This window comes from Apiospora marii, assembly GCF_038362585.1.
Source record: "Apiospora marii strain CBS 49790 chromosome Unknown utg000009l_segment0_segment0, whole genome shotgun sequence".
Taxonomy (NCBI): Eukaryota; Fungi; Ascomycota; class Sordariomycetes; order Amphisphaeriales; family Apiosporaceae; genus Apiospora; species Apiospora marii.
The window spans coordinates 669,648-690,451 of NW_027117381.1; the positions used below are offsets into that span (position 1 = coordinate 669,648).

The 20,804-nt window shown below is 55.8% G+C and overlaps 8 protein-coding genes across 8 annotated transcripts; 4 read left to right on the top strand and 4 right to left on the bottom strand.

Annotated features, from left to right (window-relative positions):
- Positions 1–1,003: 1,003 nt before the first annotated feature.
- PG985_011702 (uncharacterized protein) lies at positions 1,004–2,086 on the top strand (the record flags this gene model as incomplete). The annotated part of the gene is made up of 2 exons (XM_066831469.1): positions 1,004–1,520; positions 1,581–2,086. 2 exons carry the CDS (start codon positions 1,004–1,006, stop codon positions 2,084–2,086), a joined length of 1,023 nt encoding a protein of 340 aa, XP_066679519.1.
- Positions 2,087–4,789: 2,703 nt separating this feature from the next.
- On the top strand, positions 4,790–6,244 carry PG985_011703 (6-hydroxynicotinate 3-monooxygenase; the record flags this gene model as incomplete). Its single annotated transcript, XM_066831470.1, is given in 4 exon segments — positions 4,790–5,094; positions 5,207–5,966; positions 5,979–6,103; positions 6,115–6,244. The coding sequence occupies 4 exon segments, from the start codon at positions 4,790–4,792 to the stop codon at positions 6,242–6,244; spliced, it is 1,320 nt and encodes a 439-aa protein (XP_066679520.1).
- Positions 6,245–7,198: 954 nt separating this feature from the next.
- PG985_011704 (carbohydrate-binding WSC domain-containing protein) lies at positions 7,199–8,034 on the top strand (the record flags this gene model as incomplete). The annotated part of the gene is made up of 4 exons (XM_066831471.1): positions 7,199–7,370; positions 7,449–7,573; positions 7,654–7,864; positions 7,970–8,034. The coding sequence occupies 4 exons, from the start codon at positions 7,199–7,201 to the stop codon at positions 8,032–8,034; spliced, it is 573 nt and encodes a 190-aa protein (XP_066679521.1).
- A 635-nt stretch (positions 8,035–8,669) lies between these two features.
- PG985_011705 (NAD(P)-binding protein) lies at positions 8,670–9,952 on the bottom strand (the record flags this gene model as incomplete). The annotated part of the gene is made up of 3 exons (XM_066831472.1): positions 8,670–9,055; positions 9,221–9,402; positions 9,627–9,952. 3 exons carry the CDS (start codon positions 9,950–9,952, stop codon positions 8,670–8,672), a joined length of 894 nt encoding a protein of 297 aa, XP_066679522.1.
- A 770-nt stretch (positions 9,953–10,722) lies between these two features.
- PG985_011706 (uncharacterized protein) lies at positions 10,723–11,563 on the bottom strand (the record flags this gene model as incomplete). The annotated part of the gene is made up of 2 exons (XM_066831473.1): positions 10,723–11,034; positions 11,114–11,563. The coding sequence occupies 2 exons, from the start codon at positions 11,561–11,563 to the stop codon at positions 10,723–10,725; spliced, it is 762 nt and encodes a 253-aa protein (XP_066679523.1).
- Positions 11,564–13,464: 1,901 nt separating this feature from the next.
- PG985_011707 (uncharacterized protein) lies at positions 13,465–14,694 on the top strand (the record flags this gene model as incomplete). The annotated part of the gene is made up of 1 exon (XM_066831474.1): positions 13,465–14,694. The coding sequence occupies one exon, from the start codon at positions 13,465–13,467 to the stop codon at positions 14,692–14,694; it is 1,230 nt and encodes a 409-aa protein (XP_066679524.1).
- Positions 14,695–15,004: 310 nt separating this feature from the next.
- PG985_011708 (uncharacterized protein) lies at positions 15,005–16,544 on the bottom strand (the record flags this gene model as incomplete). The annotated part of the gene is made up of 6 exons (XM_066831475.1): positions 15,005–15,364; positions 15,456–15,712; positions 15,794–16,162; positions 16,233–16,238; positions 16,303–16,370; positions 16,432–16,544. 6 exons carry the CDS (start codon positions 16,542–16,544, stop codon positions 15,005–15,007), a joined length of 1,173 nt encoding a protein of 390 aa, XP_066679525.1.
- A 1,470-nt stretch (positions 16,545–18,014) lies between these two features.
- Positions 18,015–19,043, bottom strand: PG985_011709 (ribonuclease H-like domain-containing protein; the record flags this gene model as incomplete). The annotated part of the gene is made up of 2 exons (XM_066831476.1): positions 18,015–18,567; positions 18,598–19,043. The coding sequence occupies 2 exons, from the start codon at positions 19,041–19,043 to the stop codon at positions 18,015–18,017; spliced, it is 999 nt and encodes a 332-aa protein (XP_066679526.1).
- Positions 19,044–20,804: the final 1,761 nt, after the last annotated feature.

The following is a 20,804-nucleotide window of genomic DNA, read 5'->3' on the forward strand; positions in this document are numbered from 1 at the left end:
GCCCAACCGTCGAGAACCATCTTCGGCTCCACATGCCCTCGCTTGGCTGCTGCCTCAGATCCCGGCGTACAGGGCCCGACCTGAACCAGATTGAGGACCAGTGCTACCTCTCGAGCCTCTCTCCCTTCGGCCTTCTGCCTTCTTTTCCTCCTCCCCTGTCGCGCGCCCGTTGAGCAGTGCCCGTGTAGCCCATCCAGCCCGTCCCGTCCACTTGCCACTTCGGACGAGAGATGACGCTGGGGGGCGCTCAGGATGCGAAATTTCCCAAAGAATTAACCTCCTTGTGACGGCTCCGCTTGTTGTTCTACTGCCGACCGCGCCCAGCAGCCATGTCCCTCCCCTGCATGCCCGTCCCTCCTGGCTTTGAGCCTCCTTGTGGAGTCGGCTAATCCAACCCTAGCTGCCATGGGGGGGGGGCCATCCCACCAATGGCGTATTGTGTCATGGGAACTGCCTCTGTCCCGCTTGAGCCTTGATTGGCTGCAGCGCGGATATGCTTGGATTACACTTTGTTCATCTTCGGCCGACCCCCCCTGCGACTCCATGGGCGAACCCACCTCCATGCGACGGGAACTGTTGGAGATGGTCGTGTTTGATTGGGAGCACACTTCCAGCGGCCCTGGACGCTGTTGGTCTCCACGCCGCTACTCGCCAGAGGCTCGGCATCCTGTCTCGACTAGCCACCCAGCAACTATTGTGGTCCCGCTCTGAAACCCGACAGCTCGTGAGAACTTGCGAGCAACGCGTATATAGCTGGTCATGCCTTACCACCATCGTCAGTTTTGTCTTCTGTTCTCCACGCCGATTCTCTTCATCCTCTTAGCAGTTTACTTCTGTCCTTGTGCAATCCTGTGGATTAGCCTCGTCTACCTTCTATTCTTTCTTTTACATACTTACGCTGCTACTAGCTTGTATTCACTTAACCGTTCCGTCCCTCTTTTTTTTCGATTATTCCCGGTGCCGGACACTCCTTCCGCTTTATATTCCCAACACACAAATCAAGATGTCTTCCCTCAAGATGCTCTCGCTGGCCGCCCTCGTGGCTGTGGCCCAAGCCCACTCCCAGCTCCTCAAGATCCAGGGCAAGGCTGGCTCGCCCGCCTCGGTCGGTCTCGGTGTTGACCCCAACATTGCGCGTAACTGCACAACCATCAACCCTTGCCAGCAGGACTCGACCATCATCCGTGATGCCGAGATCAAGGACAACATTGTCAACGAGTGTGGCCGCAACGAGATCATCGGCAACATCGACATTGGCGAGAACACCGAGAACGCTATTGCCGCCAACGCCGTGACGGAGGCTGGCCCCGGTGAGAAGCTCACCGTCACCCTCCACCAGGTCAACGCCGACGGTGCCGGCCCCTACGCCTGCGACCTCATTGAGCAGGGCAACACTGGTATCATCACCCAGAACCTGACGGTCCAGAACAACGTTCCTGGCGCCAACGGCTTCTCCCAGGAGAAGTTCAAGGACTTTGAGATGACCGTCATCATGCCCCAGAAGTTCGACTGCACTGGTGGTAAGTAACCATAACACTCATTCTCTCCAATGGCCTCATTTGCTAACATTGCTCCCACAGCCTCCACCGGTAACATCTGCACTGTCCGTTGCCGCAACAACGCTCAGGCCGGTCCCTTCGGTGGCTGCTTCCCCGTCAAGCAGGCCAACAAGAACGCCCAGACCAACAACGCCAAGACCATCCCCACCAAGTCCAACATCGCTGCCGTCTCTGCCCAGCTCGCCCAGGACAAGAAGGACTTCAACGACGCCGTTGCCGCCAACCAGAACGCCGGCACTCCTGAGGCCCAGGCTGCCGACAAGGTTGTCAAGGCCATGCTCGCTCCCGTCTCCTCCGGCACCTTCCCCACCCAGACCGTCCCTGTTGAGCTCGGCTCTGCCGCCACTGCCCCTGCCAACAACAACAACAACAACAACAACAACGGTGGCAACCGTGGTGGCAACCGTGGCGGCAACGCTGGCGGCTTCGGCAACGGCGGCTTCGGCAACGGCGGCTTCGGTGGTGCCAACCGCAACAACAAGCAGCAGAAGCGTGACATCCTCCGTGCTCTCCGCATGGGCAACTAAGATGTCTGCTTTGCTTGGGTAAAATAGAAGGGTGTTGGTGGTTACTACCTGTCACGATAACGAGAAGGGGGCGCCAAGTGCTTGAATTTCATATATCTTGTTTGCGTGTGTATATTTCGGATGTCAAATCTATGGAAGTCGAATAGAGAGTAAGGGAGAGAGATGAAGAGAGATCGAATTTTACAAGTCAGTGTCCAGCCAAAGTAACATCACCACCGGGAAATACCAGCAGGATTGGGAAATCGCTTTTTGTCAATGTTTCTTCGACTGCTTCGACTATAGAGATATATCATCAAGCGAGAGAAATCGATAGAGAGAGATGGACGAATCATGCATTGTGTTTTTTCGCTTCTGATTGCATTTGCGGGAGACTGGCGGCGGGTCATAGAAAGTGGTTGCATAGCGTATAGACTAACTGTTTTATTTCATATTGTATTATAATCTCTTAACTGCATCATCAGCATCATAACCATGATTGGCATCGTCCACTGCGATGAGTGAAATCACTTCGTGTGCACGCATAAGCGCAATCTCTCCTTCCATGGCTCACTGAAAGGAACGAGCCAACAAATCACCCTTACGGCCGCCGAGACCTCATCTCCGACACCTACCCTGGTCCCCATAAAACAAGCAAAATGCAGGGCAAGAGAGAATCTCGCTGCATCTCCCATCTGCTGTGCGGTGGGCATGGTGCAGCTTTAGCGCCCCGGGCAGGTTGACTCGACTTGGCTCGGAACTTGGCATTTGGGGAAATGAACCAAACCCCCTTTCCAAAGTCGCACTCTCCACGGGGGCCTAACAGATTACAATGTCGCTGCGTCATCAAATGTCGGGCAAGCGGTATGTTCGGGGTCCTACCGACCACCGCAGCTACCTAATCCACACACATCATACAAACGATGGACGTGTGTTTCCAAACTTGGTGTGCTGCGGTTTGAGCTTTTGGTGGGCTGCCATCCATCATTCGATTCCTTGGCACGATGATCGTTTGTCGCTCTTTCTTGCTCAATTGCTCGGTCGTGCTATTATACATCAAACGCCACGGGCGCTTTTGTTTCAGATCTGCCCGCCCGCCACGTCTGATGTCCGGCCGGGATTGTATGCATATAATGTGCGCATCAAACCAGTGAGTGGCCGCTGCGGATGGCGGTGATGCATGGGTGCCTGCGAGCCATTTTAGAGTACGTACCAGACACGAATGAACAAAAATAGTGATGGGTGTACGTAACGACAGCTCAAGCGACAGCGACGCGACGCACAAGTTTAGCGACGTTTAGCAGAAGAAAAGCCGCCAAATCCCCACCCGACGTTTTCAAACGTTCTGCCAAAACATTAGCATTGTGTTAGGCGCGCCCCTTTCCCTTGGGCCGGGCCAAGCGACTTGGACGGGAAAACCTGGTTTTTTCTGCTATCGCTCGATTCGTCCGGCTTTCCTGTTCAGGCAATGATGATAAGACGAGGGACAGGGCAGGATGAGGGGTGCGAGGGAAGGGGAAACCGTTCAGGTCGTTCGCGGGAAGCCTTGGCAGGGTGTCAGGGTGCCAGGTGCCAGGGCTTCTGGTCAGGGAAGGGCCCTGCTTCTGCCATGCTGCGCTGAGGACCTGGGTTGTCGCATGAATCGCGGATGGGATCATTTTCTGGTGAGGTAACCATTCGATTCAATTGCGGCGGGTGGCGGTTGTCAAAAGCTCTTCATGCGCTCGGCAATTCAGGATGATGACGACCTGGGATGATGGGGGTTTGATCTTTTCGCAGGGGAGTTGGGCAATTGACGTTTGGGGAAGGACGGCGTGTGCCACAACCCCATGTACGTCATGTCGGAGGTTGTCCGTTGCGCCAATGTGCACCGTATGCGCCGTGCAGTAGCAGAAGCGCCCGTGTTCGACGGGGACGGAGTGAACTCCGCTCGGGTTTTTTTCTTTGCTGAATGGGATTGATTTTACGGACGAGACGGGACGAGAGCGTTCAAAGTTCTTACTGACTTGTTGTTGGGAGGGAAGCAGCGAGGGAGCTATGGGGAGAACCCGTTCCCTATTGATTGGGGGCGCTGACACTGCCCCCTAACCAACAAATTCCCTAACTGGAATTGGAGTAAAAGTCGCCGGGGGCTCTAAACTTCCACTTACACGCTGTTCGTTGTGTCTACTCCAAGCATTCATCACAGAGTGCAGATAACATCAGCTTCACGTCCCCATCGTATTCAATTGGAAATTGGTTCAGCACCTCATTCGGGGGAAAGAGTGGGCGTCAATTATCATAAACCATGCTAACGAGCAGCCAGTCGCACACCAACGCCAGTGGTGCTGACCTCTTGGTACATAACGTGCTGAGCTGGCATCCCTTGCTTGCGCCTGCCTGCTCGCCTAAAATCTCACCTGCGTTCGTTTAGCAGCGTACCAACACCCACATCCTGTACCGCTTTGCTGGGTTTTTACCTCGATTCCTTGCTGGCGCTACTGCGCCACGGGCGAGCTGTCTGTAGTGCTTGCTGTGCAGTTCGTGTAGATGGGCTGATTGAATTGAATGCAAGATGGTCATTTCAGCTTCAGTCAGCCAGCTCACTGGGACTTTCTCAACCATGGCGCCTTTTCATTTCTGTTTCGCTGCGTAAATAAATGCTCATCATTGCGATTCATTCGTCAAATATCTGGCGCACCTTGATCGACTAATCTACCAGAGGAAAACGAAAGAAAGAAAGAAAAGATGGCGGATGCGAAGAAGAACAAGTTCAAGGCCATCATCATCGGCGGCGGCCCCGTCGGCATGTACCTGGCCCACGCCCTGCAGACGACGGGCATCGACTACGTCCTGTGCGAGAAGCGCGACGCCATCCCGCCTTCAACCGCTTTCGGCCTCTTTCTATGGCCCCACGGGCTCCGGCTGCTGCACCAGGTCGGCCTCCTCGACCGGACCGAGGCCATCTCGTCCCTGCTGACCAAGATCACCCACGCCGGGCCGAAGGGCGACGTCATGCGGGAGTACAGCGACTTTGGGTTCATTCACTTGGCGTAAGAATCCCCTCTAGTTAATGTGAAGTACACAGATAAAGTCGCGGGCGAAGAAAAGTCCTGGCGGAGAAGGAAGTGACGTTTGGACTAACTAACTGACCAATGCACGCAGCCACGGCTACCCGGTCCGCATGTTCGACCGCGCCTCCCTGGGGCAGATGCTCTACGACGCCCTGCGCGAGCCCGCGGCGCACGTCCGGACGGGCAAGCAGCTCGTCGACATCGAGCGGCGGGCGGGCGGCGTCACGGCCCACTTCGCCGACGGCACGCGCGAGGAGGGGTCCATCGTCATCGGCGCCGACGGCATCTGGAGCACGGTGCGCGACTTGATGCGCCGCGACGCGCCCGAGGGCCTGTTCGACGCGGTTCCCTTTTCGGCCAACTATCGCGCCGTGTTCGGCCGCTCGCCTCTTCCCTCACGTCAACCCGGTTCTTCTTCGGGTCTAGAGCTCGAGCAACAGTTCGAATTCCACCGCGACGGCGCGCTGCTCCAGCTCTTCACGTCGAAGCGCGAGGTGCACTTCATCTCGTACCTCAAACTGGACCAGCCCCGCCGCGAGCGCAGCGGCTTCGACGAGACCATCGACGCGTCCGACGCGGCCGTCGCGCCCTGGCTCGACACCCGCGTCGCCGCCGCCACGGGCCTCACCTTCCGCGACCTCTGGCAGACCCGCGCGGCGGCCGGCGGCGCGAACCTCGACGAAGGGGTCGTGCGCATGTGGCACTGGGGCCGCACGGTGCTGGTGGGCGACGCCGCGCACAAGGTGCTGCCGAACCAGGGCATGGGCGCCAACGGGGGGTTCGAGGGGGCCGCCTCGCTCGTGAACCAGCTAACAGCCCTACTTCGCCACGAGCCGGACCCGAACGCGGCGGTGCTCCGATAGGCGTTCGCGGCGTACCAGGCCGAGCGGCAGGGGGTCATGGGGGCGTACCGGGGCATGGCGCGCGACGAGCTCGCGGGCTGGACGCGCGAGGGGGGCCGCCGCTGGACGCGCTGCGTGCGGCGGATGTGCTGATTAGTCCCATGGTGAGCCGGGCCGTCCGGCTCGACGCGGTGCCGTTTCCCGGGGAGCGCGTCGGGTTGGCGGGTTGGGGGTACAAGGTGCCTGCGGAGGCGGCGAGGGCGGCGGGTGGGGGGCCGAAGCTGTGAGGGGGAAAGAGAGAAGCCGTCATTCGGTGGGTACATACTAAGGCACCCAAAATAGACTTGATATATTTAGATGCACATCGTGTATAAGACAACCTCGCACGGCAGAAGGGGAATAATCATTATCCTGAAAAGAAAGATGCAATCGGTGGTATGCCGGCCATTCTCAACATCGTGTTCGTGGGCTTTGTCTTGGCTTATCGGCCTGCTTGGCTAGGTTCCGCACAACTATCGATAAATGTCCTTTTGCCTGGCCGGATGGAAGTTCGAACCAATAGACTCGCGGCGGCTCGGGTCGGCACGGTAGCACGCAAGAGCGATGACGCCCCTGTGGGTTGCGTCTTTGCATGAGAGCTGAAGAAAAAACATCATGTTTGCACGTCGACCTGGACCCGTTGAAAAAGCGGTAGGAAGTCCCGACGACGGTAAGCAGTAAACTATTTGCGATAATTGCCAGCGTCTGATTGACGGGCCAAGACGCCCGTAGCGTTGGTTCCCCATGCATATGCCGCCGGGGGGCTTGCCTGCCTGATGGGGAAAGCCTGCAGGATGATAATAGGCCGTCGACGCCTGTGAGTGGACGCCACGCAGGTGGTCGAGACCCCTCAACCCATTCCAATCAGCGCTACGACCCAACTGCAGGATCAGCAGGGATCTTGGGGTTGCATTATATCGAACAGTGCAGCCTTAGCCAGCCTCGTATTCCACTGCCGCCTGCAGAGAAGGGCCAACAACGTCCATCCATCCACCGGACCGGCTAATACTAGATCGGAATGTAAGCCAATAATAAGCAAGTCCTGCGATGCTGCCCTCGTCTATAAAGCGTCAGGAATTCTCACCGTTTCCTTCGGCTGGGGCTGGATGAGACATGCATATTCCATTTTGACATCAACCTAATTTTACTTCGTCCTCCTTAAAACAATCCGTGCGTGCTATACCGACCGAACAAACAGAAATATGTTCATCTCAGTTGTATCGGCAGTTGCCTTGTCGGCCGGCGTCGCTCTCGGCTGCGAGATCCCGGCCGAGGCGCCGTCGAAGAATATTCCCGGCGGCTTCTCAATTCAGATCCAGAGCCCGGATTTTCCGGCTGCCGATGGCCATTACATGAACACATGGCTCTGGGGAGGTGCGGTTTTGCCTTTTGTCTGTACAGTATCGGGCTATTGAAAAAGAAATGTCGACTAACATGGATTCTGGATTATAGGAGGCGACTTCCACCTCTTCGTCAGCCCGGCCGGGAACACCACTGACACCTTCACCCTGGTCGACGGCGTCATCACGTATCCCCTGGACCCCATCCGCCGCGCCGTCATCAACGGCGAGTATGAGGTAATTCCACGCGCAGAGCCAACCACCCACAACATGGCGATGATACTGTACTGACCAGCATTGTGCGCGTCTACTCTCAGCCCAAGGACAACACCACCAAGATGTTCATGACGGAGCGCGGCGACCCCCGCGGCGTCTTCGACGTCGTCTACGGCTGCAACCCCGCCAACGACTCGCTGCAGCTCGAGCTCGTCACGCCCGAGCAGGGCACCAGCGGCGTCAAGGGCAACATGGGCGTGCGGCCCTTCAACGGCGATCTCGACTTCCGCTGGCAGCCGATCGGAACTACGGGTATGCTACTTCCTTCTATCTTTTCGGATCTTGCAGTTTTCCTTTTTCTACTGCAAAGCAATACAGGCTCATCATAGGTACAAATTTACTGATGCTGCATGATAGTTTCCGACCCGGATCGGCCGTGGCACAAGGTGACTTTGGTGGTCCGGCCTACTACTTCGGCTTGAGGGTTGATGTCTACCACAACGAGGTGACGCATTCAGTGGTCGTGCAAAAAGGAAGAAATGCGGAAAGTCCAGGCAAATAATGCAATGGGACATAGTCTAGAACAATCGTGCAAGCAGTCACAAGGTCGAAAAAAAAATAAAAATAAAAATAAAAAAAGTTAGCATCTCTTGGTTTCGATCCAAGGACCTCCGGGTTATGAGCCCGGCGCGCTTCCCCTGCGCCAAGATGCTTCATAAAATGCCGTTCTTCTGGTATGAAAAAACATCAATTATTCAATGCTATGTCTTTGTGCTTATGGACAGAGGCGTAGGAAGGGTGGCATCGTGCCTCAGTATCTTGGTCAAGGTTGCCTTGCTATCTTATCACTTTCATGATGCCTTATCGGTAACCACTGATTCAACGATGTTCGTCTCAAAGAGTGGGTGTGACAAGGTCACGCATGATACAAACCTCGAGACGATGACAGGCAGCTGCCTGGTTTAAATTACAGGAGTTAGTGCCCTCCAACGTCTTTACAATGAAACAGTTTTGTTGAGATCGCTCGCTGCCAAAAAAAGTATCGTCATTTGTGTCATAATAAGAAGAGTGACATATACCCTCGCGACTATGCACCAAACTGTCGTTCCGTGAGAAATCAGGGGTCAAAATCCGTACCCGCGAGAACCGGCCCCCACTCCCCCAACAACGCCAGCGTATCCTCGCACTTCCCCCGTACATCCGCGACCATATCGCTGCCGACCGGCAAGCGAAACGGCACTTCCCTGCCCGCGGCGCAGCCCTCGCGCCGGACCATGTCGGCCAGGATGCGGACCAGCTTGTCCGGGTCGCCCTGCTGCGCCTGGTCCTCTTCGACCAGGTGCTGGAGGAGATTCTGCGAGAGTTCCGCGTACTCGGAGTGTTTGGAGGTCGCGGCCTGCATGTTGCTCGTCGATAGCAGCTTGGTCCGGAAGCGGCCGGGCTCGACTAGGAGGGTGCGGATGCCGAGGTGTTGGGTTTCGTTGTGCAAGGCTTCGGCCATGCCTGGGTGGGCAGCAAATCAGTATCATTCTGAGTGAGAAGAATGATTCAATACCTAAGCGTAGCTCAAAAAAGGGAGATAAAAAGAAAAAGAAAAAGAAAAAGAAATCGCAATCTTGTACTTTGCCCCTGAGAATGGAAAAGGGGGTAAGTAAATAGGAGACGTACCACCAAGAGCAAACTTGGACCCGCAGTACGCACTGACGCCGCCGTCCCCGATCCAACCCGCCCTCGAGCCGATGAAGACCACCGTGCCGGAGCGCCTCTCCCTCATGTGTGGCAGCATGGCCTTGATGACCTTGATGGCGCCAAAGACGTTGGTCTCGAACTGGGCCAGGAAGTCCTTGTACCTGTTACATGAACCGTTAGTTAGTTTCCGCAACAGGAGGCAGGGACGGAGCTGAACGGCAAGAGCGTTCTTGCAAAGATGAAGCTTTGATCGGATTTGGAGAAACATTGCGCGGACTGGTGTGCTGGAGTTATGACCGAAAAGGGGAAACGATGGAAACCCGCCCATAGTAAAGCACAGTAGATTCCACTTCAAAGAATAAGGATAAGAAAAAGAAAAACATACGCAAGATCCTCCACCATCCCCATAACCAAAAACCCCGCATTATTCACTAGCACGTCCACGCGCCCATGGACCGCGAGGGCCGCGTCCGCGGCGGCCCGGACGGCGGTCTGGTCATCGGTGACGTCGAGCTCGAGGACCGACGCGCCCGCCTGCGAGAGAGTCTGCAGTCTGGCCTCGGCGTTGGGCCCGCGCGCGGTGGCGATGACGCGGTCGCCGCGCTCGCGCAGCAGGTGCAGGGCCAGGCGCTCGCCGAGGCCTGAGGTGCAGCCGGTGATGAGCCAGACTAGGGGGGCGGTGGGAGAGCTGGTGGTGGGAGTGAGAGACATGATTAGTGTCGGTGATTGGGTGGGAGGATATTTGGATGATTGTTTTGGGTTGTGTGTCGGGAGTGTGTCGGGAGTGTGTTGTGAACTAAGTTGGAAAAGGGGGCAGTGAGAGACGGCATCTGTAGCAGAAAGACAGCTTATATATATATACTTTCTCCCTCTACGGACAAGGCTATGAATGACTCATGTCGTTTTTTCCATCTTTCCCGCGTCTTTCCCGCGTGCTTGATGGTTGCGTAGTAAGGTCCGTCGTTGGCCGCTCCAAAGTCCGCTCAGGGGCGGGCATTTGCGCGGGCGAGGAGTGGACAAATCTGACGGGCGCCTCGGGCGGGACAAATTGCACGCCGCTAGGGACTCGATGCAACAATCCGTCCATCTTCCGATCATGCATGGTGGCTTAAAGTCCGTTGAAGAATTTCGGACTTATGTTTACCGATTTCCTTGGTTCGGTAGTGAACGAGTAGTCGCTTCAATACCGTTGCCATTCAAGTACATACTCACTCGCTCGTGAGTGGGGATCTGGTACACAGAGCATCGCTTTGATAAGCGTACTCATACTTGGAATCCAAATGCGACGGTAAGATAGCAGATGGCTTGCAATTTATAGTCACATGTGGGTGCAGAGACTGACACACTTCAGGAGGCTTGATATCGTTCTATTATTCATAAACACTGCCCATTCGGAACAGTCCGTAATCGTCATCCTTCTACACACGCCTCATCTCCACATCGCAATTACACCCGGCCACCCCAGTATTATGCGTGCCCACTCAGTAGTACGACGGCGGCGGCTGCCTTCTCTCCACCCCCGCCTCGTCGTCCCGGTTTCCGAACAGCGGCGCCGTCGTCTCGTCCCGGTTGCCGGCGACCAACAGGTCGTCGGGGCTCGGGCTCCGGTACTCGGTGTCCTGCTGCTGCACCTGCTGCCCCTTGGGCCCGGAGGAGACATGGGTGTGGTTGCCGTTGGCCGGCTGGTAGAACCCGGCCTCGATGCCGACCGCGCTCGCGCCCGTCTTCTCGTAGTGGCCCCGGTCGCGGGCGACCAGGCGCTGGTGGTGGGTGTACTTGGCGCTGACGATGAGCTGTAGAAGGGGGGCATCAATGTTAGCCATGGTCTAGCGCATTGGGATTGATGGGGATGGGGATGCTGGTCTTCCTTACCTGTAGCAAAGCCGTCATCAGCAGCACGGCCGAGAGGATGAAGTTGGGCCAGGGGAACCGGGCGCCCTGGCTGACGGTGGCGATGTCGAGGACGACCATGACGGCCCAGCCGGAGGCCTTGAAGCAGGAAAAGGCGAGGACGACGGCGGGGTTGAGCCGGCGCGTCGCGAAGAGGACGATCTCGACGACGCAGAAGAGGAAGGTCATGAGGGCGAAGGCCAGGACGACGGCGCCCGTGACGCGGAGCCACTTGGCCAGCGCGTTGAGGGAGTAGCCGTAGAAGTCGTTGCCGTCGTCGCCGAGCTCGTCGCCGAGCTGGTCGCCGTACACGGCGCCGATGAGCAGGATCGCGCCCGAGATGCCGAAGATGATGGAGCCGCCCATCTGCACCATCCAGCAGGGCAGCAGCAGCCACTTGGACCAGAGGCCCTCGTACCTAGATCTCGCCATTGTGTCGATGTGTGCGTAGATGTGTAGGAGGTGATCCTTCTCTCTTGTTATTACGAGAAAGGCAAGCTCAGTTTTATCAATCGTCCGGAAGAAAAAAGAGAAGGGTATTATTATTCTCTCCGAAGCAGGGAGCGATTAGATTGGTGGGGACTTGAAAAGACTCAAGCGAGGGATGCCATCTCAAACTAATTTGTGGTGCGCCCATCTCCTCATATGTATATGCATGTTGTGTTGGCTCTATCTGTTGGTCCTTCTGTCCAATGGCTTCCCAACCTGGCTTGCTGTGCCTTACAGCAGGATGATCGTCAAAGTGGTGCGCTTGCCTACGCCGCCAAGCCGGCTGTGCTAGCGACCAAAATTCGAAGCGACCGGAATTCTCTCTTCACGCCAAAAACGGTCCCGCGCCACCCCAGCGACTCCTTCTATTTCGAGCACAAATTTTCGGTTGAAGAGCATTGCGGCACGGAGGGCACAACGAAAAGTTGCTGCGGCGCGGCGGTCTGGCAGGTTGGGCTTGGGTGCCTGTGGTTCTTGGCTGTTTCCACCCATCGTGCGCTTGTCGCGATAGCGCCGAAAAGGCCCGCGGCCATATGGATCCTCTCGGGTCGTGTAGAAGAGAGAAAACACAGCAACTAATGTATCGTGGAGCCCGTTGCCTTACTGTCTGGTGCGCCGACCCTTCCGCCATCTATCTCCGGGTGGGTATACACCGTGACAGCTGAAAGCGCTTTACTCGATTCGCATCGAGATGACGGCCTAATCTAGGGCGGAGACTGTAAACCAACCCCTCCTCGTGCTGTCCTTTCCCCATATATCCCTGGCGCTGGAGGCTGAGTGGTAGGTGGGAACCGAACAATACGGGTCTTCGTAACCGAAAGAGTTTGGGTACAGCCACTCTCTCCGACCGAGGCTCACCGACCTGAGAGAAGAAAAAGGTGATGAGTGCAGCAATACCTACCACTAGGTAGGATAACATGCGATTACAGTATCCCAAGTTGATTGGAAAATCGCTGGCAGAGCGCTGAGTTGTGCATGCAGTGAAGATTGCCCCATGCGGCACAGGCTTATGGACCAATGCAACCCCGTTCCTGGACATCGCAGTGATTGGGCGCTGCTGCCAGCATGCTCACAGCATGCTCAAATGCCAACTTCATCAGCAAATCTCAATGAATCTGTAGCAAGCTCAAATACCATGATTGCGCTGGATTTGTTATTTTATATATGTTATACGTTTGAAATTGCCAGTGTTTCCAACAGATCTGGAATATCCCTTGGCAGTGGTCTTGGTCGTATTGCTGATGTCAGAACGACCCAGCTCCCTGGTTTTCAATTGCCAATGCCCAGCTGAAAGGGTTCTAGGCCAATCAGACAGTATGCCCTACCGGCAACCGGCTTACAAGCAGGGGCCCATGCTTGTCACAACTTCTCTTCACTTACTGCTTGTCCGCTTAGGAAAGAAGGATAAGGTTCATTGATGAGCTCCAGGACTTGTGTGCGACCGTGACTGCTATCGATATTCCAGCGAGCCTACAGCTGGCCAAAAGGGCAAAAAGAGCTATGAGATCTTTGGTGACTCACCCGGCTTCTCTTTCTTCTTCTCGCCAATAAACAAAACAACGCCATACGGACAGCACAGCCCCTTTGACCAATCGAACACAAGAAGCTTTATCCAAGCCTTTTGCCCAGAAAGAGGCTAGATTCATAAGTAAGCTGAAAGTGAGAATGTAGTAGCTGCCTGATTCCAGGCAAGCTATTTTGCCTAGGTCGATTTTGAAGATCTGGTTCAACTGCAATTGCACCAAGCCTCTTCACTATAAAGAGAAAGAATTGAAGGGGAACACTGAAACAGGTCTTGATTCTGCTTTCTGCACCCTTCCACTCGCCTCATCCCCGCCAACGACATGGCCGCCCCCAGCAACCGGTCAACCACGGCCGAGCTGATGCTCGCCGCGCGCCCCACCAGCGCCAACTCCACCCGCAACTTCGACGCCGACGTAATCGCCCAGGATGCGCAGGCCACCCGCATCGTGGTCCACCGGCGCTACCCCCGGCTGGTCGAGGACTTCCTCGCCTTCAAGCGCCGGCACGGGAGCCATATCGAGAAATCGTTTTACGGTCAAGAGGGTTGGACGTGGCAGCGCCAAGTCGCCCGCCTCCTGGCCATGCGCCCCCTCGCCTTCCTGGACGGCAGCGACAACACCGTCCTCCCCAACAACCTGCGGCTCCCCGGCGCCGCCGCCGAGTGGGACCGCGTCGGCACCGACGCCGAGGCCCGGAACCAGTACCTGCGCCTGCGCGAGTACCTGAGCTACGACGAGATCATGCTGGGCTCGCTGCTGGGCGTCGCGGGCCCCAGCCACTTCATCAATGACGGCAGCCGCTACAACCGCGCCCGCCCCGGGAAGACCGGCGCCTTCGAGCCCCGCGGCGTCATCGCGGGCCTCGTCGGCGCCCGGTTCGAGCGCGAGGGCCGCATGGACCACCGGCTCATGGTATCGGGTAGTGCCGACAACCTCCACCCCGAGCTCGAGGCCGCGTACGAGCGCTTCTTCGCCTGCCCGCTCTACACCGCGCCCCCCGGCCGCTTCGACGCGCGCCTGTACCGGGCCCGCATGGCCATCACCTTCGACATCCTGCTGCGCGAAGCCGTCGACCGCGCCCAGGCGGCCGGGAAGAAGGCGTACGTGTACGTCGTCGGCCTGGGCCTGGGCGTCTGGGAGTACGACGCCGCGCAGCCGGGCCTGTACATCGAGGAGCTCCACCGCGTCCTGACGACGCTCCCGCGCGACGACCTGCGCCGCCTCGGCACCGTCGAGATCGCGTGGATCGACGCCCCGGACAAGACGCGGCGCGCCCTGACGGACTGGGGCGCCTCCGTCGGCATCGATATCTTGTTTTCGCGGCGCAACCCGGCGGAGAAGCTGGGGCCCGAGAAGGCGGGGCAGCTGCTCGTGCTGAGCTACGCGTGGGACGGCAACGCCTTCCCCGGCAACGAGTACTGGGCGGGCAGTCTGTGTGGATCCGGGGACCCGGCCGCGGCTTGTATGAGCACGATCAGCGAGCTGCATAATCCGGTGCTCAATCCGGACTACTTGGGTCGGATCAAGGTTCTTGGTGAAGGGGATCCTTAGGTCCCCTGTAAGAAGTTGGACGGCCGATTTATATGATGAACGAATACACGAATGAGTAGAAAATTAGAAAGAGAGAAGTAATAAAGTAGTACTGCTCCTCATGCACAAGTAAGAGAGACAGTCATTTCTATCCATTTTACAGTGTCATCCTAAGATTCAATCGAGAATAATCATTAAAGGGACTCTAGGTAGATAGGTCTATCCCACCAAGATCACACTGGAAGAAGCGCGTTACTTCGCCATCCGCAACCGCGTCCTTGCGCTTTCACGCAAAACGCTCCTCGATAAACATGATAACTAACTGTACCAATCACACCCCTTCGACCACCTGGGGCCGAGTCGTCATATACTCCGAATACTGCCCCAGCGGGCTCGGCCCCCACAGCCAAAACGCGACCCCGCACAAACCCAACGACCCGAGCAGCAGCGCCCTCAGCCGGCCGGGGTACTGCTGCCGGTACTGCGCGAGCTGCAGCCGGGCATCGGCGGCCAGGCCCTGGATCTTCTCGGCGCCGAGCCGGTAGTACACCAGCCCCGCCAGCGCGATGGCGTACCCGAAGAACTGCTGGCCCGTGACGGGGTCGCGGAAAAGGGCCATGGAGGCCATGACGAGCAGGATGTCCTTGAGGACGCCGGACATGGTGAGGACGACGGCGGAGGTTTTGCCGATCTGGGGTATTTCTGGTCAGCAGCGATGTCCATCCACACTGTCCAGGGGAACTTGAAAGGAAAATGAAGGGGTGGGGAGGCGGGGAACGAACCAGCAGCACGACCGACACGTTCAGAAGGAACGCGACGAACGCGTTGGCCACGAGGACGGGAACCCCGACGGCCGAGATGTCGTCCCAGCCCAGGCGCGGCAGCTCGACGAAGGCGGCCAGGACGCCGTTGATGACGGCGCAGGCGGGGGCGTAGTAGTAGAGCGAGACCATGGGGTCCATCTTGAAGTCGGGCGAGCTCAGGAGGCGCTGCACCATGACGAGGCGGAGGGCCTCGAAGACGATGCCGCCGATTTGGTCTGGATTGTTGCTCCGTATTAGAAAGGGGTTGGTTGGTCCGTAGTGAGAGAAAGGTCGGTTGGTAGAGGGTAGTTACGTACAGATGAAGCCCAGCATATGGAACTTAATCTCCCCGAACGACGCAATCACGACACCCAGGACGATGACGGAGACATTGGCCAGCACCTTCAGGTCCGGGGCCGCGATGCGGAAGAGCCAGGTCGTCAGCAGGGTGGCGACCGAGTTGGTGGCTTTCAGCATCTGGATGAAGGAGACGCTCAGGTACAGGTACGCGAGGTTACCGCAGATCAGGCTCAGGCTGAACAGGACGCCGATGGGCACGATGGCGCGGCGGTACGTCGCGGCCGTCATGGGCACCTTGTGGCGCGAGTCCAGCAGGCCGGTGCAGCGCGCCATGAGCTGGGTCATGGCGGTGGAGAAGACCATGTGCCAGGTGGTTAGGAACATGGCTAGGGGACATGACGTTAGTATCTGGGGATGAGAGGACCCTTCCGGTCGATTGACAAGCGGGTTACTTACGGAAGTCTGGGAGAAGCAAGCCAGTCAGTATTAGAAGTGGCTTACTTGGCACGCGACTGAGGGCACTTACTAAACTTGGCCGTCGCAAGAACCCATTTGTTGAACAAGATGACACTTGAGCTCAAGGCGATCCACAGGCTGCGGTGTCCAAGCAATTAGTCGAGTTATCGGCTGTTGAATACAGGGGCGATATACGCACGCGATGTAGAGCGCAGGGTGCAGCCCAGCACCGTCCTTCTTCTCGGCGGGGACGGCAGCAGTGCCGGACTCGAGCTTCCGGTCGGCATCGTTCGAGTCCCGACCGACGGCCATCTTTTCGTTCTCCGTGGGGCAGTGCGAGTCCCTAATGCTGTTGGGTGCGCTGGTAACTGCCTGAAACTAGGTCGGAGGATTTTTGAGATCCTGTGTCGCTCGACTGCCGCGATTGCCTTGCGGATGTGACAGGTGTCGGAAGAAAAAGGAGAGAGAGGAAAAAAGTGAGTAATTGGGGTGTAGAAGAGTGAATGACAGCAAGTCCGAATGAAACAAACCGACGCAGGCTCCTCCTTTCCTTGAATGCAAAGCAAACAGATTCAAGTTGTACAAAAGCTACATCTGGCCTACACGACATGATTGAAGATACTCACATCATTCGTCAGATGATTTCATCCAGCCTTAGGGGAAACGGAGCTGTGGTTTCATCTCGGCTAAGCTTGTGCATGCAGCACTGGAACCCCCAGGATGGAAATAAAACCACCAGATATGATGCAAATCTTCGGCTCCAAGTAAAGGATCATCAATTGCCTCTGATTGGAGGTCTTTCTCTTATGCTATCAGTGATGTTACTTGCTGTACGCGTAATCTACCTGGCGGGAGAGTTGGGATCTGCATGTCACACCTCGACCGCGAGACTGCACGCGCAAAGTGGCATGGTGGTTCGGTTTTAAGAGCACTTAACCAACTGGGGTATCTGCATATGGTGTCAGAAGCACTGCGAATGACCTCTTATCAGTTTGTACCTGCATAAACACAGTCCTGACAGGTACTTACACTCATTGTGCACCCCAGTCTTCTAGTCAGCCGCGATGCTTTTTTGGACCCAGCCATGCTGCATTACCATTCTCATTTGGTAAGAGAGATAAGTAGAAGGAAAATAGAGAAGATTATTGTACGTTTGATGTCGTATTTCTCGCAATAAGTGAAAGCCATGCGACAACGTCGAGTTCTTTGACGTTTGCCGTACCAACATGCCCGAGGCCGTCTTCAAGGCGAAGCAGCCCTATATCCAAATAGCTACTTCACCCGATAGAATACCACCACCAGTATGGTTGATATGAGCTCCTTGGTATTTTAAGCTCGAGTTCCTTAGCTGCTGCGACCACCCCGGCATCCATGACCTACTCCGGGCGAGTCTGGCGCAAACCACCGGCGTGGGGTTGCGAGTTCATCGTGCTGGGCCACCCCACTGTGGGGTAACACAACTCACGGGGCTATCTATGACATTAATTGACTCTATTCGCGTTCTGTACATGCCAATTTCCTCGCATAATGGCAGAAAAGTCCCCGAGGAAGATGAAAGAGGAAATCTGACGTATCGAACGATATCATTGCACAAGCACGACCAATTCAGTTTCATAGTCGGATGGTGAGCGCGCTGTATTTGGTCGCTGCATTCATGATATACAGCTGCTGTCGGCCCATCGGGGCAAATGCTCTAGCATGAGACAATAACAATATCCATACCTAGCAGGACAAATGTGGAGGCAGGTCTCGGTGACTCTTACTCCCTGCCCTGAGATACCATCAGACGGCCATTCCGATCATCTCCATCCACTCGTCTACATCAGGACCCTCGGCTGCCTTCTTTGCTGCCGCGTCGGCGAGGAGGTTCCACTCTCTGGGGATTCGCCAGAACTGAATGTCCAGGTTCTGTTCCTCCCATCTCTCTACCTCGCCCAGGAGCATTTCCCACAGGTCCCTGTTCTTCACGGGCCCGCCGCTCGTGGCCTTCCATTTGTTCTGAACCCAGGTCTTCGCCCAGACAGTAGAGCCCTCGACCACGTACTCGGAGTCGGTGGCGACGACGACCGTGTGGAAGTTCTCGCCTACCCAGTGCCGGAAACGCAAGGCGGCAATCACGGCGCGAAGCTCAGCGCGGTTGCTGGTCTGGATGGCGTCGTCGCCGTATGGGCCCTTGGCTTCCAGACGGCCTTTAGTAACGTTTGCAGGGTCATCAGGGCCAGTTCCTGCGTGGTGCACGAATGCCCAGCCCGCCTTGGGGTTGGCCTGGCCGTTGTTGAGACAGGCGCCATCGGTTTGGAGCAGTAGCATGCCCGGGTCGTTGCGATGAGTGTACCTATCGTATTACATCAGCCCATTAACTCACACATGTTTGGGTCCATGCATCCTCCCTGAGCCGGAGGGCAAAACTGACCGGATGGATCGCATCCAAGCACGTCTGCCAGAGAACAATCCTGTTGGAGTGACTGTCGAAGACGGGGGACAGAACTTGGTCGGGAATGCGCGGCCGGTGCCTCTTCTCTTCTCAGTGCATCCAAAGGAGGGTCGGTTCAAAGCGGTAATGATGGACAGTCCCATGGCTTCAAGGGGCTTGTCAACGTCCCCATCGTCCTCATCGTATTCATCATCTTCGTCTTCCTCGTCGTCTCCATTCGTGAAACTGTAGTCAGTGAGGCACATCCCGCAACGAACATAGCCGTGTGGACCGCAGACGAGTCGGCCATCAGGAAGCTCACACGGTCCCTCCTCATCATCGCTGCTACTCGAGCCCAGAGGGTACATACCCTGGGCCAGATACCATCCACGAGGCATGGTGGATTTGATTGCGAGGCGGACGGGTTGCTGGTTGGGGGTAGTGATGAGAAAAGAAAGATGTAAAGGGTGTGTGTGCTCGCAGCCCGTTTGCCAAAGCGAAATGTTATTAAAGGCAGCAGGGCAAACGGATTCGGATTTTCCAATTGGCTAGGATTGGAAAGAACGACCCGTTTTGTCCAACCAAGGCCGCGTGCCCCTCCAGCTTGCGACTGCCTACAGTCGTCACCTTATCAGCGACTTCCAAATTCTGGAAAGTGGACGGGAGACGTACTAGGTTCTTTCTTCTGGATGACTCACATTTGGAAAGCTTCATTTCAATTTGGTTTACTTGAAACAACGTCACACCTATGACACGTAGACTGGCAGATGCGAAAAGAACGACGCATTCCCCAATGCTCCGAAGTATTTCCACCACATTGCCCTTCCACTCTGTGGACTGGATAGAAGTGTGAGTGCTTAGTGACGTACTGTTTCGTATCGAACTGCTAGCTTTGTCACATCTCGTTACCTGCCCCTCGTGGACCTTTGTTTTTCGCCAGGCTGTCTTGGTATGAATCAAAGGAGAAGGGAACAACGAATTGACTTGTTTGCACACGACAGGGGCTTCTACCACGCCAATGACAACTGGCAACTGCAACAATATAAAGAATTATCTCCCTGTCTTCTTGGAGCTACCGCTGTGTTCCCCTTTCCGATGGTTTTGTTCATTGACGACCTGTCGGACAGGTACAATTCACCATGGCTCGTGTCAGATAGTCATACGCCTTTGCTGCTGCCTAGGTACCAATGTAGCGGCCGCTTCGTTACCACTCGATCCAATCTGGTCTCTATTGGTTACAAAGTGTGTACCAGTTATGGTTATACTTCGATTATTCATGTCTCGGTTTCTATTACGGCTAGTTGATGGTTGATATCTTGAGTTATGGAGGCCCATGATGCCCCCTTAGCTTGGTCCTTTACTAAGCAGAATATGTTCGGCCTCCCCCGGGTCTTGTTCTAGTGCCTAGATAGGGCCTATTGTTCATTGGACTGATGAATTCTACCCAAGTCCCATGATGGTGGTGACCTATTGAGTATAATTTCGTTTGTGCGGTTCACATGATCACCGACTGTCTAGAAAACAAAACTCGACCTGCCGCCCTCGAAGCACTGGGGTTCATTATTGAACGATCTTTAGACTACAATGATCTATCCCAACCTAATCTTCTCCTGTTTGAATAAAATTCTAGGAATTCCCGAAAGTTCCGTAACAACCCATTTGTTATCTCCCCTCTTAACTGCCCAGTTGGGACCACGGTACGAATGGAGGTTTGTCCATGATCCAATACGTTCATAGAATCCTGCTTTCTCTATGATTATCATAATAAATCCCAAACCTCTGTCTTCCGCTGCGGGATCTCCCAACGCGACTGCTTTACAATCTGTTCCCTCCACAAAGTGATTACCTTCTGGTATGTCTGCTATGCAAACGATTTGAAGTCCGTCGGCTCTTTGGAATTCAACGCATGTCATTTCTTCAGGCGTTCCAACACCGAGAATACCGTCATGCCTCATGGCAGAGGCGATCCGTTGGCTTAATTGTACAGGCGTAGTTAGACACTCGACGTGGATATACGGACACATCTGCGACGGAGGAAGGTTAAAGGCCCCAGAGGATGAGAAGTTATTGAGGTGAAGTATTTCTCGATTGCTCAGCTCGATCCAGATATGGATATCGCCAATGTCAGCAATCTCGTATACTGGGTGGCAGCCTGCGCC